A 24,977-nucleotide genomic window follows, 5' to 3' on the forward strand; every position below is an offset into this window, starting at 1 on the left:
AACAAAATTCCATCAGGAAACGAAATAATCTGGCGCCGGTGTTGGTCCAGACGTAAATTCCAGTCTGGAATTCCCACAGAATCCAACAGCTCCCGTTGATTTTGCCAAGGAGGGAGGAATCTCTCGGTCACTTCAGATTTTTAAAGTGAAAAAAAATAATAATAATAATAAAAAACCATCCCCAAAAGAGCAGCAAAAAACAAATAATAATAAAAATTAGGAGTGGAATTTGCTATTAAATCCTTGAATTCCCCGTGTTTGGAGAGGTGAATCCATAAAATCCAGGGAGAGGGAGCGGAGGGAGCTGCTGATTCCTTCTTCCTCCTCCTGCTGCTGCCTTTTTATTTTGATTTTTTAACTTTTCCCTTTGGAAATTTTCACAAAAAAAAAACAAACAACAAAAACCAGGTGATTCCACCCAAAAAAAGTGTGAGATAAATCCGAGGTTTTTTTATCTTTTCCCTCTGGGATTGTACTTTTAGAATTGGGAAAAAAAACCAAATTTTAATTTCTCCCCTCCACCAGGAGCCTTTTCTGCCTCTGCCTTGATTTAAGGGATTTCAAAAAAAAAATAAAAATAAAAATAAAAATAAAAAAATCGCTATTTTTTAACACAAACTCGTTTTTAAAATAATCCAAACCTTCGGGAAGCCGCCGACATTCCGGCCTCGTGGAGCTGAATTCCCTAAAATCCCGGGTTTGGGGATTTTTTATCCTTCCCAATATCCCCGGGAAAACATTCCACCTTTATTCCCGTGAACCGGAGGATAATAATATTAATATTTTATTTTTTTTTTTTCACTTTTTCCCTCTGGATTCTTTGCTAATTTTGGGGGGAAAAAAAGAAAATTCCCACCAGAATTCCTCAGGGGAGAGGTGAGGGAAGCGCTGCCGGAGCCGTCGGATCCGGGATAGGCCCGAACCCAGGGGTATCGCTCTTTTATAGTCAATTTTTTACAAAAAAACCACATAAAAACGAGAAAAAAAAGCCGATTAAACGCCGTCAGTTGAATGTTTGAGGTTTTTTTTTTCTTTGCCGATACCCCTGGTTCCTTTTTTTCCCCCTCCCCTCTCTTTACTCCTCGATTTTTTGGGAATTCTGATTCCCGCCTTACCCGACATTCCCGGGTTTTCTCCGCAGGCCGCGGTGCTTCCTCGTCGAGATCTTGAGTTTTCCACCCCAAAAAAACAAAACTCCACACGTGCAAATGTTACCAAAGTCAAATAAAAGAGAATAAATGATGCGATATTGGATTTTATTCCGGGTTTTTTTCTGTATTTCTTGGGTTTTTTGGGGATTGTTGGGTGGGAGCGGCCTGGGCCTGCGGGGGGGTTGGGATTTTTGAGGGGAAAAATGGTCAGTTCTGAGGAGAAAATTATAATTTATGAGGGGAAAATTGTAAATTCTGAGGAGAAAATTGTAATTTCTGAGGAGAAAATTATAATTTCTGAGGAGAAAATGCTTGTTTTTGAGGGAAAAGGGTAATTTCTGAGGGAAAATGCTCAATTCTGAGGGAAAATGCTCAATTCTGAGGAGAAAATTATAATTTCTGAGGGAAAATGCTTAATTCTGAGGAGAAAATTATAATTTATGAGGGGAAAATTGTAATTTCTGAGGGGAAAATTGTAATTTCTGAGGAGAAAATTATAATTTCTGAGGAGAAAATGCTTGTTTTTGAGGGAAAAGGGTAATTTCTGAGGGAAAATGCTCAATTCTGAGGAGAAAATTATAATTTCTGAGGAGAAAATGCTAATTTTTGAGGGAAAAGGGTAATTTCTGAGGGAAAAATGCTCATTTTTGAGGGAAAAATGGTAATTTCTGAGGGAAAATGCTCAATTCTGACGGAAAATGCTCAATTCTGAGGAGAAAATTGTAATTTCTGAGGGAAAAATGCTCATTTTTGAGGGAAAATTATAATTTCTGAGGGAAAAATGGTCATTTTTGAGGAGAAAATTGTCATTTCTGAGGGGAAAATGCTCATTTCTGAGGAAAAATGGTAATTTCTGAGGAGAAAATGGTAATTTCTGAGGGGGAAATGCTCATTTTTGAGGGGAAAATGGTAATTTCTGAGGGAAAAATGCTCAATTCTGAAGAGAAAATTATAATTTCTGAGGGGAAAATGCTCTTTTCTGAGGAGAAAATTGTAATTTCTGAGGGGAAAATGCTCAATTCTGAGGAGAAATTTGTAATTTCTGAGGGGAAAATGGTAATTTCTGAGGGAAAAATGCTCAATTCTGAGGGGAAAATGCTCAATTCTGAGGAGAAAATTATAATTTATGAGGGGAAAATTGTAATTTCTGAGGAGAAAATTGTAATTTCTGAGGGGAAAATGCTCATTTTTGAGGGGAAAAATGGTAATTTCTGAGGAGAAAATGCTCATTTTTGAGGGAAAATGGTAATTTCTGAGGGAAAAATGGTAATTTCTGAGGGGAAAATGCTCAATTCTGAGGAGAAAATTGTAATTTCTGAGGGGAAAATGCTCAATTCTGAGGAGAAAATTGTAATTTCTGAGGAGAAAATGCTCATTTTTGAGGGAAAATGGTAATTTCTGAGGGAAAAATGCTCATTTTTGAGGGAAAAATGGTAATTTTTGAGGGAAAAATGGTAATTTCTGAGGGAAAATGCTCAATTCTGAGGAGAAAATTATAATTTATGAGGGGAAAATTGTAATTTCTGAGGAGAAAATTGTAGTTTCTGAGGAGAAAATAGTAATTTCTGTGGAGAAAATGCTAATTTTTGAGAGAAAAGGGTAATTTCTGAGGGAAAATGCTCAATTCTGAGGAGAAAATGATAATTTCTGAGGGGAAAATGCTCAATTCTGAGGAGAAAATTGTAATTTCTGAGGGGAAAATGCTCATTTTTGAGGGAAAAATGGTAATTTCTGAGGGAAAATGGTCAATTCTGAGGAGAAAATTGTAATTTCTGAGGGAAAATGCTCATTTTTGAGGGAAAAATGGTGAATTCTGAGGGAAAATGCTCAATTCTGAGGAGAAAATCGTAATTTCTGAGGGGAAAATGGTAATTTCTGAGGGAAAATGCTCAATTCTGATGGAAAATGCTCAATTCTGAGGAGAAAATGATAATTTCTGAGGGGAAAATGCTCAATTCTGAGGAAATAATTATAATTTCTGAGGGGAAAATGCTCATTTTTGAGGGAAAATGGTAATTTCTGAGGGGAAAATGCTCAATTCTGAGGAGAAAATTGTAATTTCTGAGGGGAAAATGCTCATTTTTGAGGGAAAATGGTAATTTCGGAGGGGAAAATGCTCATTTTTGAGGGGAAAATGGTAATTTCTGAGGGAAAATGCTCAATTCTGAGGGGAAAAATGGTCAGTTCTGAGGAGAAAATTATAATTTATGAGGGGAAAATTGTAATTTCTGAGGAGAAAATTGTAATTTCTGAGGAGAAAATTGTAATTTCTGAGGAGAAAATGCTCATTTTTGAGGGAAAATGGTAATTTCTGAGGGAAAATGCTCAATTCTGAGGAGAAAATTATAATTTCTGAGGAGAAAATGCTTGTTTTTGAGGGAAAATGGTAATTTCTGAGGGGAAAATGCTCATTTTTGAGGGGAAAATGATAATTTCTGAGGGGAAAATGCTCAATTCTGAGGAGAAAATGGTAATTTCTGAGGAGAAAATGCTCATTTTTGAGGGAAAATGGTAATTTCTGAGGGGAAAATGCTCATTTTTGAGGGAAAAATGCTAATTTTTGAGGGAAATATGGTAATTTCTGAGGGGAAAATGCTCAATTCTGAGGAGAAAATTGTAATTTCTGAGGGGAAAATGCTCAATTCTGAGGAGAAAATTGTAATTTCTGAGGAGAAAATGCTCATTTTTGAGGGAAAATGGTAATTTCTGAGGGAAAAATGCTAATTTTTGAGGGAAAAATGGTAATTTCTTAGGGAAAATGCTCAATTCTGAGGAAAAATGGTAATTTCTGAGGGAAAATGCTCAATTCTGAGGAGAAAATTATAATTTCTGAGGGGAAAATGCTCATTTTTGAGGGAAAATGCGCAATTCTGACGGGGAAAAGCTGATTTTTGAGGAGAAAAAGTTGCTTTGAAGGGAAAAAAGTATCAATTAGACGGAAAAATCACATTTTTAAGGGGAAAAAAGTCCACTTTGAAGGGAAAACACCTCACTTTAGGGAAAATCCCCTCATTTTGAGGGGAAAAAGCTAAATTTTGAGGGCAAAAAACTAAATTTTGAGGGGAAATCCCCTCATTTAGAGGATTAAACAGTTTGAGAGGAAAACCCCTCAATATAAAGGAAAAAAAAAACCCTCATTTTGAGGGAAAATAAACTTTAAAGGTAAGAAAACTTTATTTTGCAGGAATAAAAATTCATTCTGAGCGGAAAACCTTCTCTTTTTAATAGAGAAATTATCATTTTATGCTTTTAAAGCAGTATTGTGCCTGGAGGTTAAACCCAAAAGCTCTCCCAATCCACAGCAAGGATTTAAAAACTGCTGAGACTCACCGGAGCTTTATTTCATTTTCTATTTTGCGTTCTTTATGCTAGAATATAAAAATATTTCATATTTTAACTTTAAAAGAAAGCCCCTGGAAGAGCTTCGGGATGCAACAAAGCCTTGGATAAGCGGAAACTCAGAGGAAAAAAAAATGAATTTGATGATTTTATTCCCAATAAATTGAAAGTGGGGAGGGACCAAACCTCGCGGCGGCGCAAAATGGCGGCCGGCGGCCGGACCACAACTCCCATGATGCTCCAGGAGGGAGGAACTACATTTCCCATGGTTCCAGCGGTGGGCGTGGCCTGGGCACTTGCCTATAAATAGGCCCCACCGGTCGGCGCGAGCCCCTCTCGGCTGCCGCCATCTTGGTGCCTTCAGCGGCCGCCGCCTCCATCCGCCGCCATCCGCCTCCATCCGCCGCCCCCCGCCCGCCGGGACTGAGCGGGGCTCCGCCGAACCGCCATGAGGGCCAAGGTGAGCGGCGGGGAGCGGTGTGGGGGCGGCCGATGGCGCCTCGGGAACGGGCGGGCCTGGATGGTGGCGGGGGAGGGGGGGGCTGCGGCCTGGACAATTCCCGGGGGCATCCGGTGAGGGGAACCGGGGAACCGGGGAACGGGAGCGGGGCCTGGCCCGGGGAACGGGGGGGTCCCGGTGTGAGGGATGGGGGGTCCCGGAGGGTGGCTTGGCTGGGAGGAGTGTGGCGGGGAAACTGGGAGGACTGGGAGGGAGAAGGCAGTGTGGGACTGGGGGCACTGGGATAAACCAGTGTGGGACTGGGAGCACTGGGAGAGCCAGACCTGTGGGACTGGGAGCACTGGGATAAACCAGTGTGGGACTGGGGGCACTGGGATAAACCAGTCTGGGACTGGGGGCACTGGGATAAACCAGTGTGGGGCTGGGAGCACTGGGACAGATAAACCAGTCTGGGACTGGGAGCACTGGGATAAACCAGTGTGGGACTGGGGGCACTGGGATAAACCAGTGTGGGACTGGGGGCACTGGGATAAACCAGTGTGGGACTGGGGGCACTGGGATAAACCAGTGTGGGACTGGGGGCACTGGGATAAACCAGTGTGGGACTGGGGGCACTGGGATAAACCAGTGTGGGACTGGGGGGGACTGGGGGCACCGGGGGTGCGAAACCAGTCTGGGACTGGGAGCACTGGGATAAAAACCAGTCTGGAACTGGGGGCACTGGGATAAACCAGTCTGGGACTGGGAGGACTGGGATAAACCAGTGTGGGACTGGGATAAACCAGTCTGGGACTGGGAGCACTGGGATAAACCAGTCTGGGACTGGGGGCACTGGGATAAACCAGTGTGGGACTGGGGGCACTGGGATAAACCAGTGTGGGACTGGGGGCACTGGGATAAACCAGTCTGGGACTGGGAGCACTGGGTTAAAAACCAGTCTGGGACTGGGGGGCACTGGGATAAACCAGTCTGGGACTGGGAGCACTGGGAGAGCCAGACCTGTGGGACTGGGAGCACTGGGATAAACCAGTACAGGGCTGGGGGGGACTGGGAGTACTGGTGGGCACTGGGAGCACTGGGATCATTGAGGGAGTACTGGGGGGATCCCTGGTGGGCACTGGGGTCTGGGGAATCACTGGGTTGTACTGGGATCACTGGGGGGGTACTGGGATCACTGGGGGGGTACTGGGAGCACTGGGGGGGGTACTGGGATCACTGGGGGGATTGCTGGGAGCACTGGGGGGGTACTGGGATCATCTGGGGGGGTACTGGGATCACTGGGTTGTACTGGGATCACCGGGGGGTACTGGGATCACTGGGGGGGTACTGGGAGCACTGGGGGGGTACTGGGATCACTGGGGGGGTACTGGGAGCACTGGGATCTGGGGAGCACTGGGGGGATTGCTGGGAGCACTGGGGGCGGATCTCAGGAGGGATCCCTGGAATCTCTGGGGGGATCACTGGGATCACTGGGGGGCACTGGGATCCCTGTGAGGGCACTGGGATCACTGGAGGATTATGGGGGGGCACTGGGATCTCTGGGGGGGCATTGGGGGGATCCCTGGGGGGTACTGGGATCACTGGAGGATTACTGGGGGGATCCCTGGGGAGAAAAGGGATCTGGGGGGGCACTGAGGGGATTGCTGGGAGCACTGGGGGAGCACTGGGAGGGAGCACTGGGATTTTGAGGGGGGGATCACTTGGGGATCCCTGTGGGGGTCACTGGGAGGGAGCAGTGGGATCTCGGGGGGATCCCTGGGATCTCGGGGGGGAATCACTGGGATCACTGGGGAGGAGCACTGGGAGGGAGTGCTGGGATCTCTGGTGGGGTCACTGGGGGATCCCTGGGATCTCAGGGGGGGGAATCACTGGGATCACTGGGGAGGAGCACTGGGAGACCACTGGGAGAGAGTGCTGAGATCTCTGGGGGGGGTCACTGGGGGATCCCTGGGATCTCTGGGGGGGTCACTGGGGGATCTCTGGGATTTCGGGGGGGGAATCACTGGGATCACTGGGGGGATCTATGGGGGATCTCTGGGGGATCCCTGGGGGATCCCTGGGGGGTACTGGGATCACTGGAGGATTACTGGGGGGATCCCTGGGGGGTACTGGGATTACTGGGGGGGTCACTGGGGGATACTGGGGGGGATCTCGGGGGGGATCCCTGGGATCTGGGGGGGATCTCTGGCTCCTCTCCGGTGCCGCCGCTGACTCTCTCCCTCTCCCGCAGTGGCGCAAGAAGCGAATGCGCAGGTACGGCACGGCTCCCGGTGCTGCCGGTGCTCCGGTACCGGGACCGGGCTGGGGGGGCTCCCGGTGCTCCGGTACCGGTACCAGGCTGGGGGAGCCCCGGGGGATTCCTGGGGGGATTCCCGGTGCTCCGGTACCGGGCTGGGGGAGCCCCGGGGGATTCCCGGTGCTCCGGTACCGGGCTGGGGGAGCTCCCGGGGGGATTCCCGGTGCTCCGGTACCGGGGGTGACGCCGCTCTGTCCCCAGGCTGAAGCGCAAGAGGAGGAAGATGAGGCAGAGATCCAAGTGACCGCCCCCGGCAGGGACACGGCCCGGTGACACCCCGGGGCTGGCCCGGTGTGGTCCCGGTGTCCCGGTGCTGTCCCGGTGCTGTCCCGGTGCTGTCCCGGTGCAGTCCCGGTGCAGTCCCGGTGCCATCCCGGTGCAGTCCCGGTGCCGTCCCGGTGCTGTCCCGGTGCCGGTTCTTTGCTCTGTGGCGGCCGCCGTGCCGTGAATAAACGTTCGTTGTTCGTTGCTTACACTCGGTGTTGGGGCTCTGCCGGTAACCGGGGAGGGGCTCCGGGACCGGGGGGGTTCCGGGAGCAGCAGCCGGTCAGAACCGGGGGTGTCCGTTTAATGGGGCCGGGGAGCGGCACCGGGAATGCCCCGGTACCGAACGGGGCGGGAGAATCCCGGTAACGGGGTGAGGGAACCCCCGGTAACGGGGCAGGAGAATCCCGGTAACGGGGCAGGAGAACCCCCGGTAACGGGGCAGGAGAACCCCCGGTAACGGGGTGAGGGAACCCTCAGTAACGGGGCAGGACTGGGGGTGGGGAATCCCCCGGTAACGGGGCGGGAGAACCCCCGGTAACGGGGCGGGAGAACCCCGGTAACGGGGCAGGAGAATCCCGGTAACGGGGCAAGAGAATCCCAGTAACGGGGCAGGAGAACCCCCGGTAACGGGGCAGGAGAACCCCGGTAACGGGGCGGGAGAACCCCCGGTAACGGGGCAGGAGAACTCCCGGTAACGGGGCGGGAGAACCCCCGGTAACGGGGCGGGAGAACCCCCGGTAACGGGGCAGGAGAACCCCCGGTAACGGGGTGAGGGAACCCCCGGTAACGGGGCGGGAGAACCCCCGGTACCGGAGCGGGTGGGCGGGACTGGGCCTGGGGAACCCCCGGTACCGGGGCAGGCAGGAAGGCCCATGTGGGGATTCCGCCGGTAACGGGACAAGCTCGGGACCGAGGTGCAGAACCCCCGCTCACGGTGCCGGGGCTGCGATCGGCCCGATCCAACCGGCACCGGGATGTTCCAGGACCGGGATGTTCCGGGATCCAACCGGCACCGGGCTGTTCCGGGATCCCCCCACGCAGTGGAGCTCGGCGGCTCCCGCCGATGACGTCACGGTGACGCATTTCCGGCGCGCCGCGCGCTCCCGGCGCCGCTCGGTTCCTTCCGGGCCGCCCCGGAAGCGGCACCGAGCGGGTCCCGCCCGCCGCCGGCACCGGCCGCGCGTTGGTGGCGCCGGAGGCCCCGCGGGGAGGCCGCGAGCCGGTGAGTGCGGGACCGGGAACGGGACTGGGCCGCGCTCCGCCGCTGGGTTTCCCCCCGCGCTTCGGGCACCGGGGCTGGCGGGGGTTCCCCCGTACCGGGCTCGCTCCGGTGCCTCCCTCCGTGTCCGGTGTTCCCCCCTCATCCACCCTCGCTACCGGCGGCGCTCCGGGTTCTTCGCTCTCCCCGTTTCCGGTGTCCCGGGGCCGGTGTTTTCTCCTCCCCGACGCTACCGGAGGCTCCCGGTGCCTCCCGGTGCCGCCCGGTGTCCCGGGGGCGGCCGCTTCTCCCCCTCCTCCCACCGCTCCCGGTGCCTCTCCCGGTGCCCGGGGTGGGTGAATCCCCCACTCCCCCCGCTCCCGGTTCCTCTCCCGGTTCCTCCCGGTGCCCGGGGTGGGTGAATCCCCCTCTCCCCCGCTCCCGGTGCCGCTCCCGGTCCCTCCCGGTGCCTCTCCCGGTGCCCGGGCTGGGTGAATCCCCCTCTCCCCCGCTCCCGGTTCCTCTCCCGGTTCCTCTCCCGGTGCCCGGGCTGGGTGAATCCCCCTCTCCCCCGGTCCCGGTGCCGCTCCCGGTTCCTCCCGGTGCCCGGGCTGGGTGAATCCCCCTCTCCCCCGCTCCCGGTTCCTCCCGGTGCCTCTCCCGGTTCCTCCCGGTGCCCGGGCTGGGTGAATCCCCCTCTCCCCCGGTCCCGGTTCCTCTCCCGGTTCCTCCCGGTGCCCGGGCTGGGTGAATCCCCCTCTCCCCCGGTCCCGGTTCCTCTCCCGGTTTCTCCATCACCGCCCCCCCCCTCTCACCGGTGTCCCCCCTCTCCCCGCCCCCTCCTCCGGTGCTGCCGCCGCTCCCGGTGCCTCCCGGTCCCTCCGGGTCCCTCCCGGTGCCTCCCCCGGTGCCGCTGGCGACCGAACCTTCCCCGTCAGCACCGGGTGAGCCCCCCCAGGCCGGGACCCCCCTCCCGGGACCCCCCAAATCCCCCGGGACCCCCCAAAACCCCCCCAAGACCCCCCCAGGACCCCCCAAATCCCCCCTGGACCCCCCAAATCCCCCCTAAACCCCTCCCAGGACCCCCCAAAACCCCCTAAATCCCCCCATAACCCCTCCCAGGACCCCCTAAACCCTCCCAGGACACCCCAAATCCCCTCTGGACCCCCCAAATCCCCCCATAACCCCTCCCAGGACCCCCCAAAACCCCCAGGACCCCCCCAAAAACGCTGAAATCCCCCCCAGAAACACCGAGACCTCCCCTAAAACACTGAAAATCCCCCCAGAAAACTCTGAAACCCCCCCAGAAAACTCTGAGGACCCCCCAAAAACGGTGAGACCCCCCCCAAAATGCTGAGACCCCCCAAAAAATCCTGAGACCCCCCCCAAAAAGCCTGAAAGCCCCCCCAGAAATGCTGAAACGCCTCCCTAAAATGCTGAGAATCCCCCAACAACCCTGAGACCCCTCCCCAGAAACACTGAAACCCCCCCAAAAACACTGAAACCCCCCCAAAAACACTGAAACCCCCCCAAAAACACTGAAACCCCCCCAAAAACACTGAAACCCCCCCAAAAACCACCAAAATCCCCCCAAAAACCCTGACACCACCCCTAAAACCCTGAGACCCCTCCCCAAAAACACCGAAACCCCCATAAAACTCTGAGACCCCTCCCCAAAACCACCAAAATCCCCCCAAAATCTCCCCTCTCTCGCTGCCCCACGCTGGGAGTTTCCCCCACTCCCCTCCCTCACCCTCAACCCTCTCCCCACAGCCTCCTCCCCTCCCTCCCTCCCTCCCTCCCTCCCTCTCTCTGCCACGCTGAAACCCCCCTAAAAACGCTGAGACCCCTCCCCAAAACACTGAAAGACCCCCAAAAGCACTGAAACCCCCCCTAAAACCCTGAGACCCCTCCCCAAAAACACCGAAACCCCCCAAAGACCCTGAGACCCCTCCCCAAAAACACTGAAACCCCCCAAAAAACACCAAAAACCCCCCTAAAAAACACTGAACCTTCCCCCAAAAACACCAAAACCCCCCCAAAATCTCCCCTCTCTCACTGCCCCGCGCTGGGAGTTTCCCCCACTCCCCTCCCTCACCCTCATCCCTCTCCCCACAGCCTCCTCCCCTCCCTCCCTCCCCCATGCTGAAACCCCCCTAAAAACCCTGAGACCCCTCCCCAAAAACACCAAAACCCCCCCGAAAACACCAAAACCCCCCAAAAAACACTGACACCCCCCTAAAACCCTGAGACCCCTCCCCAAAAACACCGAAACCCCCCCAAAAACACTGAAACCCCCCTAAAAACCCTGGGACCCCCCCCTAAAAAACACCGAACCCCCCCCAGAAACCCTGGGACCTCCCCGAAAACCCTGGGACCCCTCCCCAAAAACACTGAGAGCCCCCCTAAAACCCTGAGACCTCCCCATAAACCCTGAGACCCCTCACAAAACCACCGAAACCCTGCCCAAAAACACCAAAACCCCCTCAAAAACACTGAAAGCCCCCTAAAACTGTGAGACCCCTCCCCAAAAACCCTGGGACCCCTCCCCAGAATCTCCCCTCTCTCGCTGCCCCACACTGGGAGTTTCCCCCACTCCCCTCCCTCACCCTCATCCCTCTCCCCACAGCCTCCTCCCCTCCCTCCCTCCCTCCCTCCCCCATGCTGAAACCCCCCTAAAACGCTGAGACCCCTCCCCAAAAACACCGAAACCCCCCCAAAAACACTGAAACCCCCCTAAAACCGTGAGACCCCTCCCCAAAAACACCAAAACCCCCCAAAAAACACCAAAATCCCCCCAAAATCTCCCTCTCTCTCGCTTCCCTGTGCTGGGAGTTTCCCCCACTCCCCTCCCTCACCCTCATCCCTCTCCCCACAGCCTCCTCCCCTCCCTCCCTCCCTCCCCCATGCTGAAACCCCCCTAAAACCATGAGACCCCTCCCCAAAAACACCAAAACCCCCCAAAAAACACTGAAACCCCCCCTAAAACCCTGAGACCCCCCCCTAAAGAACACCGAAACCCCCCAAAAAACACCAAAACCCCCCCAAAAACACCAAAACCCCCCCAAAATCTCCCCTCTCTCGCTGCCACCGCGCTGGGAGTTTCCCCCACTCCCCTCCCTCACCCTCATCCCTCTCCCCACAGCCTCCTCCCCTCCCTCCCTCCCTCCCTCCTCCCTCAGCCATGCCCGACCGCGGATGGCCGCGACGGTTACGCCAACGGCGGCGGCGGCGCCGGCGGCACCGAGGAGCCGGGCGCCGGCACCGACGACATCTGCCGCGATTTCCTGCGCAACGTCTGCAAGAGGGGGAAACGCTGCCGCTTCCGGCACCCCGACATCAACGAGGTGACCAACCTGGGCGTGAGGAAAAACGAATTCATCTTCTGCCACGACTTCCAGAACAAGGAGTGCGTGCGCCTCAACTGCCGCTTCATCCACGGCACCAAGGAGGACGAGGATTGCTACAAGAAGACGGGCGAGCTGCCGCCGCGCCTGCGGCAGAAGGTGGCGGCCGGTTTGGGGCTGTCGCCGGCGGATTTGCCCAACAGCAAGGAGGAGGTGCCGATCTGCCGGGATTTCTCAAGGGGGATTGCCAGCGCGGGGCCAAGTGTAAATTCCAGCATTTGCAGAGGGATTACGAGTACGAAGCGCGGGGTCGGGAGCAGGGGTTGGGTCCCGGCGGGCGCCGGTACGAGCCCTACGACGGACTACGACCCCGACGAGCCGGTGCTGAAGCGGCGGCGAGCGGAGGGGCTCTACGAGAGTTACGAGTACGGCTTCTCCAGCCCGCGGGCCGTGGAGTACCGGCTGCTGGAGGAGGAGAACGTCCTGCTGAGGAAACGCGTGGAGGACCTCAAGAAGCAGGTGAACAACCTGCTGGCCACCAACGAGGTGCTGCTGGAGCAGAACGCGCAGTTCCGCAACCAGGCCAAGGTGATGACGCTGAGCTCCACGGGCACGGCCAGCGAGCAGACGCTGGCGCCCACGGTGGGGACGGTCACCAACTACAACCACAGCATCGCCCAGACGCACACCACGCTCAGCAGCCAGGCCCTGCAGCCGCGAGCCGTCACCCAGCAGGATTTGGTGGCCCCGGCCGGCGCTCAGGCGGCCCCTCCGGCCAACGCGGCGCCGCCCATGAACCCCGAGATCGCGCCGCTGTCGGCGGCGCTGGCGCAGACCATCGCGCAGGGCATGGCGCCGCCGCCCGTCTCCATGGCGCCCGTGGCCGTGTCGGTGGCGCCGGTGGCCGTGTCCATGGCGCAGCCGCTCGGCGGCATCACCATGAGCCACGCCACCACGCCCATGGTCACCTACCCCATCGCCTCGCAGAGCATGAGGATAACGGCCATGCCGCACTGACCCCTGAACCGGGGGGTCCTGCTGAACACGGGGACCCCAAAACCGGGGGGATCACCCTGAACACGGCACCGGGGACCCCAAAACCGGGGGGATCACCCCGGCCATGCCGCACTGACCCCTGAACCGGGGATCCCACCGACACGGGGACCCCAAAACTGGGGGGATCACCCCAGCCATGCCGCACTGACCCCTGAACCGGGGGGTCCTGCTGAACATGGGGACCCCAAAACCGGGGGGATCCCACCGGACACGGGGACCCCAAAACCGGGGGGGATCCCCACTGAACCGAGCCCCAGGACCCCCACATTGGGGGGATCCCCCTGAACCCGGCCATAGGGACCCCAAAACCGGGGGGATCACCCCGGCCATGCCGCACTGACCCCAAAACCGGGGGGATCCCACCGGACACGGGGACCCCAAAACCGGGGGGATCCCCACTGAACCGAGCCCTGGGACCCCCACACCGGGGGATCCCCCGGCCCCGGGGACGGCGGGATGAGGACGGACTGGTGCGGGACCCCCTCCCGGTACCGGGGCTGGGGGGTTCGGGTGTCCCCCCACCGGAGCCCCGGGGACGGACTGAGCCCCGGTACCGGGGCTGGGGGTTCGGGTGTCCCCCCACCGGAGCCCCGGGGACGGACTGAGCCCCGGTACCGGGGGGTTGGGGTGTTCCCCCACCGGAGCCCCGGGGACGGACTGAGCGGCGGGGCTGAGTCCCGGGGGTGGCACCGGGGGTGGCACCGGGGCTGCCGGTGCCCTGTAACGTTTTCAGCTATTAAAACAAAACAAAGGAAAAAAAAAAACCCAAACCCGCACGGGCCCGGCTGTCCCGGTAGGGCCGGGGAGCGGGGGGGACACCGGGACGGGAACACCGGGAAGGGAATACCGGGAACACCGGGAACACCGGGACCGGGATCACCGGGACACCCGGGATCACCGGGACACCCGGGGACTCTGGGATCACCGGGACCGGGACACCCGGGATCACCGGGACCGGGAACAATGGGACACCCGGGATCACTGGGACCGGGATCACCGGGACCGGGACACCCGGGAACACCGGGACACCCGGGATCACCGGGACCGGGAACACTGGGACACCCGGGATCACCGGGACCGGGAACACCGGGACCGGGACAGCCGGGATCACCGGGACCGGGATCACCGGGACACCCGGGATCACCGGGACCGGGACACCCGGGATCACTGGGACCGGGATCACCGCGACCGGGACACCCGGGATCACCGGGACCGGGATCACTGGGACCGGGATCACCGCGACCGGGACACCCGGGATCACCGGGACACCCGGGATCACCGGGACCGGGAACACCCGGGATCACCGGGAACACCCGGATCACCGGGACCAGGACACTCGGGATCACCGGGAACACCCGGGATCACCGGGACCAGGAACACCCGGGATCACCGGAACACCCAGGATCACCGGGACCGGGACACCGGGGGCGTGTCACGGCTGTGGGGATCACGTGATACCGACCACGCCCCCACCGTGGCCACGCCCATACCGCGCTTAGGGCGTGGTCAAACCCACGTGACCCCCAAAAGGGGGCGTGGCTAAAACTTGGCGGGCATCCAATAAGCGCCGCGCGTGGGCGTGGCCACCTGGCCTCGCGCTCAGTGGGCGTGGCCAGCGGCTGGCGCGCGTCCAATAGGCGGCGCGTGCGTGCCGGGGGGGCGTGTCCCGGGCGGGGCCGCTCAGCCAATCAGCGCCGCGTGCGTCCCGTGGGGCGGGGCCGGGGCGGGAGCGGCGGAGCGGGAGCGGAACCGGAGCGGGAGCGGAACCGGAGCGGAACCGGAGCGATGGAGCGGCGGAGCGGGCTGGGGCTGGCGGCTCTGGGCGCTCTGGGCCGGCGGCTGCTCTGGGCGCTCCCCGCTTACGCCGCGGGGCTGCTGGGGCTGGGCGCGGGCGCCGTGGTGCTGGCGCTGGCGCTCTACGCGGGCTGGCGGCGGCGGCGGCGCGCCCGGGAGCGCGGGATGCGCGCGGCCGAGCGGCTGCACCGAGACGAGGAGGCGGCCGTGCGCGCCGCCGCCGCCGGGCTGGGCGCGGCCCGCGGGGAGCTGCCGGCCTGGGTAAGCTCGGGATGGGGCCCCGCAGCTCCGTTATCGCCCGCGGGGAGGGCTCGGGGGATGCCCGGGATGCACCGGGAACCGCATCCCCCGCGCCGGGACCGGCGGGGTTGGCGGAGCGCAAGCCCCCCTCTCCCCCCGGTGGGACCCCCGGGGTGACCCCCGGGGTGGGCGCTGCGGCCTCCCCGAGCCCCCGGAGGCTCCCCCGGTTCTGCTGCGCTGGAGCTCCCCGCGCCCCCCGGGGGGGTTCCCGTGCTCTGCCCCGCTCCGGGACCCCGGGGACCCCCCGGGACCCCCGCACACCCCCCGGGACCCCCGCACACCCCCCGGGGCGATTCCCGTGCTCTGCCCCGCTCCGAGCCCCGTTTGGCGCCCCCCGGGACCGCCGCGCACCCCCCGGGATCCCCGCGCACCCCCGGGCTCCGCTGCACCGGCGGGACCCCCGGGGAGCCCCGGGAACCGCAGCGCATCCCCCGCACCGAGCCCCGCTGGGGTTGTCCCCGCCAGGGCGGACCCCGAGGCACCGGACCCCGCACCGGGACCCCCGGGACCCCCGGTCCCTTCTCTGCTGCACCGCAGACCCCGCTGGAGACCCCCGGGAGCGCCCGGGCGGGACCCCCGGAGACCCCCGGGCATCCCCGGTGCCGCTCCCTGGCCGTTCCTCGGGTCTCCCCCGGGGCCGGGACCCCCGGAGACCCCCGGGCATCCCCGGTGCCGCTCCCCGGCCGTTCCTCGGGTCTCCCCCGGGGCCGGGAGGGACCCCCGGAGACCCCCGGGCATCCCCGGTGCCGCTCCCTGGCCGTTCCTCGGGTCTGCCCCGCCCGGGAGGGACCCCCGGAGACCCCCGGGCATCCCCGGTGCCGCTCCCCGGCCGTTCCTCGGGTCTCCCCCGAGGCCGGGACCCCCGGAGACCCCCGGGCATCCCCGGTGCCGCTCCCCGGCCGTTCCTCGGGTCTCCCCCGGGGCCGCGATCGCCGCCCCACCGAGAGCCCCGGGCGGGGGCCCCGCGCTCCGATCCCCGCGGGGAAGGGACAGCCCCGGTACCGCCCGGGCCTTCCGGCACTGCCGTGACTCACCGGGCCCGCGGGGGGTGGGGGGGGCCGCTTCCTGCCCGGTCCCGGGGGGGGCCGTGCCGCCCCTCCCCGCGCTGTCCGAGGGCTCCGGACCCCCTTTCCCGGGACTTCCCTCCCCCACCGGGACCCCGCTTTTGGGACCCCCCGGGAACGGGGACTCGGTGGGGGCTGAGCGGGAGGTTGGGGAAACTGAGGCACGGGGCGGGGAGGGGCCGTGTCCCCGGTGTCCCCCCCCGGGCTCAGGGCCCCCCCCCCCGTTCCCAGGTGAGCTTCCCGGACGTGGAGCGGGCGGAATGGCTCAACAAGGTGAGGATGCCGAGGGTCCGGCCCGGCCCGCGCCGCCTCCGGCACCCCCGGGCCCTGCGGGGTCCTGCCAGGCCACCCTCCCTCCTTCCGGTATCCCTCCGGTATCCCTCCTGTATCCCTCCGGTATCCCTCCCTCCTGTATCCCTCCCTCCTGTATCCTTCTCCCCTCCCTCCTCCGGTATCCCTCCTGTATCCCTCCCTCCTGTATCCCTCCGGTATCCCTCCCTCCCTCCTGTATCCCTCCTGCATCCCTCCGGTATCCCTCCGGTATCCCTCCTGTATCCCTCCCTCCCTCCTGTATCCCTCCCTCCCTCCCTCCTGCATCCCTCCGGTATCCCTCCGGTATCCCTCCGGTATCCCTCTCTCCTGTATCCCTTCCTCCCTCCCTCCGGTATCCCTCCTGTATCCCTCCGGTATCCCTCCGGTATCCCTCCCTCCTGTATCCCTCCCTCCCTCCCTCCCTCCCTCCCTCCCTCCGGTATCCCTCCTGTATCCCTCCCTCCCTCCCTCCCTCCTGTATCCCTCCGGTATCCCTCCTGCATCCCTCTCTCCCTCCCTCCTCCCTCCCTCCCTCCCTCCCTCCCTCCCTCCCTCCTGCATCCCTCCCTCCCTCTGTCCATCCCTCTCTCCTGTATCCTCCCCTCCCTCCTGGTCTCCTTCCATCTCTCCCTCCTCCCTCTCTCTCCATCCCTCAACCCCTCCCTGCATCCCCAATGTCCCTCCCTCCATTCCCAGTGTCCCCCCGGTGTCCCCAATGTCCCTCCCGGTGTCCCCACTGTCCCCCCCGGTGTCCCCCGGTGTCCCCCCGGTGTCCCCGGTGTCCCCACTGTCCCCGCGGTGTCCCCAGTGTCCCTCCCGGTGTCCCCAATGTCCCTCCCCGCTGTCCCCAATGTCCCCCCGGTGTCCCCACTGTCCCCAATGTCCCCCCCGGTGTCCCCACTGTCCCCCCGGTGTCCCCAATGTCCCTCCCGGTGTCCGTGGTGTCCCAGTGTCCCCCCCGGTGTCCCCGGTGTCCCCACTGTCCCCCCCGGTGTCCCCCCCGGTGTCCCCACTGTCCCCCCCGGTGTCCCCCCGGTGTCCCCAGTGTCCCCCCCGGTGTCCCCAATGTCCCTCCCAGTGTCCCCAATGTCCCTCCGGTGTCCCTGGTGCCCATCCCGTGTCCCCAGTGTCCATCCTGTGTCCATCCCGTGTCCATCCTGGTGTCCCAAATGTCCCTCCCGGTGTCCCCACTGTCCCCCCCACTGTCCCCCCCGGTGTCCCCCCGGTGTCCCCACTGTCCCCCAATGTCCCCCCGGTGTCCCCCCGGTGTCCCCACTGTCCCCCCGGTGTCCCCACTGTCCCCCCCGGTGTCCCCACTGTCCCCCCAATGTCCCCCCCGGTGTCCCCACTGTCCCCCCGGTGTCCCCCCGGTGTCCCCACTGTCCCCCCCGGTGTCCCCGGTGTCCCCACTGTCCCCCCCGGTGTCCCCGGTGTCCCCACTGTCCCCCCCCGGTGTCCCCCCCGGTGTCCCCACTGTCCCCCCGGTGTCCCCGGTGTCCCCAGTGTCCCTCCCGGTGTCCGTGGTGTCCCCAGTGTCCCCCCCGGTGTCCCCAATGTCCCTCCCCGCTGTCCCCAATGTCCCCCCCCGGTGTCCCCACTGTCCCCCCGGTGTCCCCCCGGTATCCCCACTGTCCCCCCGGTGTCCCCAATGTCCCTCCCAGTGTCCCCAATGTCCCTCCCGGTGTCCCCAGTGTCCCTCCCGGTGTCCCTCCCGGTGTCCCCAGTGTCCCTCCCAGTGTCCCCACTGTCCCCCCCGGTGTCCCCGGTGTCCCCACTGTCCCCCCCGGTGTCCCCGGTGTCCCCACTGTCCCCCCCCGGTGTCCCCCCCGGTGTCCCCACTGTCCCCCCCGGTGTCCCCGGTGTCCCCAGTGTCCCTCCCGGTGTCCCCACTGTCCCCCCAGTGTCCCTCCCAGTGTCCCCGGTGTCCCCCGGTGTCCCCACTGTCCCCCCCGGTGTCCCCAATGTCCCTCCCCGCTGTCCCCAATGTCCCCCCCCGGTGTCCCCACTGTCCCCCCAATGTCCCCCCGGTGTCCCCCCCGGTGTCCCCACTGTCCCCCCCGGTGTCCCTGGTGCCCATCCCGTGTCCCCAGTGTCCATCCTGTGTCCATCCCGTGTCCATCCTGGTGTCCCGGTGTCCCCCCCGGTGTCCCCGGTGTCCCCAATGTCCCTCCCGGTGTCCGTGGTGTCCCCAGTGTCCCCCCCGGTGTCCCCAATGTCCCTCCCCGCTGTCCCCAATGTCCTCCCCCGGTGTCCCCACTGTCCCCCCCGGTGTCCCCCCGGTATCCCCACTGTCCCCCCGGTGTCCCCAATGTCCCTCCCAGTGTCCCCAATGTCCCTCCCGGTGTCCCCAGTGTCCCTCCCGGTGTCCCCCCGGTGTCCCCAATGTCCCCCCCACTGTCCCCTCAATGTCCCTCCCGGTGTCCCCACTGTCACCCCACTGTCCCCCCTGGTGTCCCCGGTGTCCCCGCGGTGTCCCCGGTGTCCCCCCGGTGTCCCCACTGTCCCCGCGCTGTCGCGCAGCTCCTGGCGCAGGCCTGGCCGTTTTTCGGGCAGTTCATGGAGAAGCTGCTGCAGGACAAGGTGGCTCCGGCCATCCGAGCGTCCAGCGCCCACCTGCAGACCTTCACCTTCACCAGGGTGGACATGGGCCAGAAGGTGAACCTGGGGGGTCCCCGTGCTCCCTCTGACCCCCCCGGGACCCCCAAAATCCCCCCCAAATCCCCCCCAAATCCCCCCAAATCCCCCCCAAATTCCCCTGTACCTCCCTAAAGCCCCCAGGACCCCCTAAATCCCCCTAAACCCCTCCTCTGACCCCCCCGGGACCCCCAAAACCCCCAAATCCCCTGTACCTCCCTAAAGCCCTCCAGGACCCCCTAAATCCCCCTAAGCCCCTCCCAAGACCCCCAAACCCCCCCAGGACCCCCTAAACACCTCCCAGGACCTCCCAAAGCCCCCCAGGACCCCCTAAATCCCCCCTAAACCCCTCCCAAGACCCCCCAAAGCCCCCCAGGACCCCCTAAATCCCCCCTAAACCCCTCCCAGGCCCCCCCCAGGACCCCCTAAACCCCTCCCAGGACCCCCCAAATCCCCCCAGGACCCCCTAAATCCCCCCTAAACCCCTCCAGGACCCCCTAAATCCCCCAAATCCCCCCAGGACCCACCCAGGACTCCCCAGATCCCCCCTAAATCCCCCCTAAACCCCTCCCAGGACCCCTCAAAGCCCCCCAAATCCCCCTAAATCCCCCAAGGACCCACCCAGGACCCCCTAAATCCCCTAAATCCCCCCTAAACCCCTCCCAGCCCCCCCCAGGACCCCCTAAACCCCTCCCAGGACCCCCCAAATCCCCCCAGGACCCCCTAAATCCCCCCTAAACCCCTCCCAGTCCCCCCAGGACCCCCTAAACCCCTCCCAGGACCCTGGTTGGGTCCAGGGGGTCCCAACGTGGCGATTTTTGGGGGTCCAGGGTGGGTCCCCACCTTCACCCCCCCCATCCCAGGACCCCTCACACCCCCCCACCCACCGGGCCCTGAACCCCCCTCCCCAAATTACCCCAAAAACGCTGAAACCCCCCCAAAATCCTGTTCCCCCCCCCCCTGCAGCCCCTCCGTGTCCTGGGGGTCCGGGCCCACCCTGGAGCCCACAAGAAGCAAATCCTGCTGGACCTGAACATCAGGTGGGGGTCCGGGACCCCCGGGGAGGGTCCCTGGGGTTTGGGGAGGGGTCCTGGGGGCTTGGGGGGGATCCTGGGGGTCCTGGGAGGGTCCCTGGGGTTTGGGGAGGGGTCCTGGGGGGCTTGGGGGGGTCCTGGGAGGGTCCCTGGGGTTTGGGGAGGGGTCCTGGGGGGCTTGGGGGGGTCCTGGGAGGGTCCCTGGGGTTTGGGGAGGGGTCCTGGGGGGCTTGGGAGGGTCCCTGGGGTTTGGGGAGGGGTCCTGGGGGGCTTGGGAGGGTCCCTGGGGTTTGGGGAGGGGTCCTGGGGGCTTGGGGGGGGTCCTGGGGGGCTGTGGGGGCTCCTGGGAGGGTCCCTGGGTTTGGGGAGGGGTCCTGGGGGGCTTGGGGGGGTCCTGGGGGGCTTTGGGGGGGGTCCTGGAGGGCTTGGGGGGGGTCCTGGGGCGCTTGGGGGGGTCCTGGGGGGCTTTGGGGGCTCCTGGGAGGGTCCCTGGGATTTGGGGGGGTCCTGGGAGGGGTTTAGGGGAGATTTAGGGGGTCCTGGGAGGATTAGGGGGGGTCCTGGGGGGCTTGGGGGGTCCTGGGAGGGTCCCTGGGGTTTGGGGAGGGGTCCTGGGGGGCTTGGGGGGGTCCTGGGGCGCTTGGGGGGGTCCTGGGGCGCTTGGGGGGGTCCTGGGGGTCTTTGGGGGCTCCTGGGAGGGTCCCTGGGATTTGGGGGGGGTCCTGGGAGGGCTTGAGGGGAGATTTAGGGGGTCCTGGGGGGCTTTGGGGGGCTCCTGAGGCACTTGGGGGAGTCCTGGGAGGGGTTTAGGGAGAATTTAGGGGGTCCTGAGGTGCTTGGAGGGGTCCTGGGAGGGTCCCTGGGATTTAGGGGGGTCCTGGGGGCTTGGGGGGGTCCTGGGAGGGGTTTAGGGGAGATTTAGGGGGTTCTGGAGGTCTTTGGGGGGCTCCTGGGGCGCTTGGGGGAGTCCTGGGAGGGATTTAGAAGGAATTTAGGGGGTCCTGGGGGGCTTGGGGGGGTCCTGGGAGGGCTTGAGGGGGGATTTAGGGGGTCCTGGGGGGCTTTGGGGGGCTCCTGAGGCACTTGGGGGAGTCCTGGGAGGGGTTTAGGATGAATTTAGAAGGTTCTGGGGGGATTAGGGGGGTCCTGAATTGCTTGGAGGGGTCCTGGGAGGGTCCCTGGGATTTGGGGGGGGTCCTGGGGCACTTGGGGGGTCCTGGGAGGGGTTTAGTGAGGATTTAGGGGGTCCTGGGAGGATTAGAGGGGTCCTGGGAGGGGTTTAGGGAGAATTTAGAAGGTTCTGGGGGATTAGGGGGGGTTCTGAGGTGCTTGGGGGGGTCCTGGGAGGGGTTTAGGAGGAATTTAGGGGGTTCTGGGAGGATTAGGGGGGTCCTGGGGGGGTCCTGGGAGGGGTCCCTGGGATTTGGGGGGGGTCCTGGGGGGCTTGGGGGGGTCCTGGGAGTGGTTTAGTGAGGATTTAGGGGGTCCTGGGGGGCTTTGGGGGGCTTCTGGGGCACTTGGGGGAGTCCTGGGAGGGATTTAGGGGATATTTAGGGGGTCCTGGGGGATTTGGGAGGATCCTGGGAGGGGTTTAGGGTTAATTTCGGGGGTCCTGGGGGATTTGGGAGGATCCTGGGAGGGGTTTAGTGAGGATTTAGGAGGTCCTGGGGGATTTGGGAAGATCCTGGGAGGGTTTAAGGGGGAATTTTGGGGTCCCTGGGTGCCCCCACCATGCTGGGAGGGGTTCAGGGGGTCCCTGGTGACGCCCCCCTCCCCATTTCGTGCCCCCCCAGCTACGTGGGCGACGTCCAGATCGACGTGGAGGTGAAAAAATTCTTCTGCAAGGCGGGGGTGAAGGGGATGCAGGTGAGGAGGGGGCTCGGGGGGGGGTTTTGGGGGGGTTTTGGGGGTGGTCCTGAGTGGGGGGAGGGGTCTCATCTCCTCTCCCCCCTCCCCAGCTCCACGGGATGCTCCGGATCATTCTGGAACCTCTCCTGGGGGATGTTCCCATCGTGGGGGCTCTCAGCCTCTTCTTCATCCGCCGCCCGGTGAGTGGGGACCCCTCCCCAAAAATAAAATAACCCACATTGAAATCCCCCCCAGGACACGGGGGGGGTCAAATTCACCCCAAAAAATGACCCAGGACCCCCCCCAGGACACACTGAGGGTCCCCCCACCCCAAAAAATGACCCTGGACCCCCCAGGACACACTGAGGGTCCCCCCACCCCAAAAAATGACCCTGGACCCCCCAGGACACAGCAGGGGTCAAACCTACCCCAAAATAGGACCCCCCCACTCCAAAAATGGACCCTGGACCCCCCAGGACACACTGAGGGTCCCCCCCACCCCAAAAAATGACCCAGGACACCCCCAGGACACAACAGGGTCCCCCCGACCCCAAAAAATGACCAAAATCCCCCCAGGACACAGTGGGGGTCAAATCCACCCCAAAAATGGACCCTGGACCCCCCCAGGACACACCGAGGGTCCCCTTGACCCCAAATTCCCCCCCTCAGAACACACCGGGGGTCTCCCCCCACCCCCAAAAAACACCCCAGGACCTACTGGGGGTGTCCCCCCACCCCCAAAAAATCCCCCCAGGACACACTGGGGTGTCCCCCCCACCCCAAATTCCCCCCCCAGAACACACCGGGGGGTCTCCCCCCACCCCCAAAAAGACCCCAACCCCCAAAAAATCCCCCAGGACACACTGGGGGTGTCCCCCCCACCCCAAATACCCCCCCCAGAACACACCGGGGGGTCTCCCCCCACCCCCAAAAAGACCCCAGACCCCCCCCCAGAACACACCGGGGTCTCCCCCCACCCCAGACCCCCCCTCAGAACACACCAGGGGTCTCCCCCCACCCCAAATTCCCCCCAGGATACACTGGGGATGTCCCCCCACCCCAAAATTCCCCCCCCAGGACCTACTGGGGGTATCCCCCACCCCAAAAAGACCCCAGACCCCCCCCAGAACACACCGGGGGTGTCCCCCCACCCCAAATCCCCCCCCCAGAACACACCGGGGGTCTCCCCCCACCCCAGACCCCCCCCAGAACACACCGGGTGTCCCCCTCCCTAAATTTCCCCCCCCAGGACCTACTGGGGGTCTCCCCCACCCCCAAAAAGACCCCAGACCCCCCCCTCCAGAACACACCGGGGGTCTCCCCCCACCCCAAATTCCCCCCAGGGCACACCAGGGGTGTCCCCCCTCCCCAAAATTCCCCCCCCAGGACACACTGGGAGTGTCCCCCCACCCCAAATTCCCCCCCAGGACACACCGGGGGTCTCCCCCCACCCCCAAAAAGACCCCCAGACCCCCCCCCAGGACACACCGGGGGTCTCCCCCCACCCCAGACCCCCCCCAGGACACACCGGGTGTCCCCCCACCCCCAAAAAACACCCCAGGACACACCAGGATTCCCCCCCCACCCCAAAAAAGGACCAAAATCCCCCCAGGACACACCGGGGGTGTCTCCCCACCCCAAATTTCCTCCCAGGACCTACTGGGGGTGTCCCCACCCCAAAAAACAACCCAGAACACACCGGGGGTCTCCCCCACCCCAGACCCCCCCTCCAGGACACACCGGGGGTCTCCCCCTCCCCTCCTCTGCCCCCCCCCGCAGACCCTGGACATCAACTGGACAGGAATGACCAATCTGCTGGACATCCCCGGCCTCAGGTAACCCCCTCCTCTTTATCTGGGGACCCCCCCCCGATCCTCCCCCGCTCCGGGGGGGTCTCTCTGAGCGCCCCCCGCCCCTCCCCAGCTCCGTGTCGGACACGATGATCATGGACACGCCTCTCCTCCTTCCTGGTGCTCCCCCAATCGCCTCCTGGTGCCGCTCATCCCCGACCTGCCCGAGGCTGCTCAGCTCCGCTCGCCCCTCCCCAGGGTAAGGCTGGGGGGTCCCGGGGGGCTCCCGACCCCCCCTCTTTGGCCTGGACCCCCCAGGATTGGGGAAGGAACCGGCTGGTCCCGGCCAAACCCCAGCCTTCCTTTTTTTTTACCCCGATTTTTCCCTTTTTTGCTTTCTTTTATTTTGTTTTCTGCTCTTTTCCATCCCCGTTTTCCCCTTTCTTCCCCTCTTTTTTCTTCCTTCCTTTCCTCTCTTCCTCCTTTTCCCCTTTTTCCCCCCTCATTTTCCCCTCTTTTCCCTTCCTTTTTCCTTCCCCTTCTCCCTTCTCCGTCCCCATTTTCCCCTTTTTCCCCTCTTTTTTCCCCTCTTTTCCCTTCCTTTTCCTCTTCTCCCTTCTGCGTCCCCATTTTCCCCTTTTCCCCCCTCATTTTCCCCATTTTTCCCTCCTTTTTTCCCTTCCTTTTCTCCTTCTCCCTTCTCCGTCCCCATTTTCCCCCCTTTTCCCTCTTTTTTCCCCTTTTTCCCTCCTTTTTTCCCCTTTTTCCCCTCTTTTTTCCCTTCCTTTTCCTCTTTCCTCGCTCCTTTTCCTCCACCGCCTCCCTCCTCCATTTCTCCCTTTCACCGCCCTCTCCGGGGGTCGTGCGGGGGTCCCGGGGCTGTGTCCCCTCCCTGTCCCGGTGTCCCCTCCCGGTCCCGGTGTCCCCTCCCTGTCCCCGGTGTCCCCTCCCGGTCCGGTGTCCCCTCCCAGTCCCGGTGTCTGCTCCCTGTCCCGGTGTCCCCTCCCGGTCCCCGTGTCCCCTCCCGGTCCCGGTGTCCCCTCCCGGTCCCGGTGTCTGCTCCCTATCCCGGTGTCCCCTCCCTGTA

The 24,977-nt window shown here is 62.1% G+C and overlaps 2 protein-coding genes across 2 annotated transcripts; both read left to right on the plus strand.

Annotated features, from left to right (window-relative positions):
* Window positions 1-8,503: 8,503 nt before the first annotated feature.
* ZC3H10 (zinc finger CCCH-type containing 10) lies at window positions 8,504-13,181 on the plus strand. The gene is given in 5 exon segments (XM_058828429.1): window positions 8,504-8,587; window positions 8,637-8,735; window positions 11,894-12,290; window positions 12,293-12,417; window positions 12,419-13,181. Coding segments are annotated over 5 exon segments (1,362 nt in total). The 3' UTR covers window positions 13,076-13,181.
* A 1,616-nt stretch (window positions 13,182-14,797) lies between these two features.
* LOC131574053 (extended synaptotagmin-1-like) lies at window positions 14,798-24,168 on the plus strand. Its single transcript, XM_058828430.1, has 8 exons — window positions 14,798-15,169; window positions 16,504-16,545; window positions 19,105-19,239; window positions 20,185-20,258; window positions 22,046-22,118; window positions 22,211-22,300; window positions 23,880-23,935; window positions 24,024-24,168. The coding sequence occupies exons 1-8, from the start codon at window positions 14,900-14,902 to the stop codon at window positions 24,151-24,153; spliced, it is 870 nt and encodes a 289-aa protein (XP_058684413.1). The 5' UTR covers window positions 14,798-14,899; the 3' UTR covers window positions 24,154-24,168.
* The last annotated feature ends 809 nt before the right edge of the window (window positions 24,169-24,977 follow it).

Source organism: Poecile atricapillus, assembly GCF_030490865.1.
Source record: "Poecile atricapillus isolate bPoeAtr1 chromosome 35 unlocalized genomic scaffold, bPoeAtr1.hap1 SUPER_35_unloc_2, whole genome shotgun sequence".
NCBI classification, from domain to species: Eukaryota; Metazoa; Chordata; class Aves; order Passeriformes; family Paridae; genus Poecile; species Poecile atricapillus.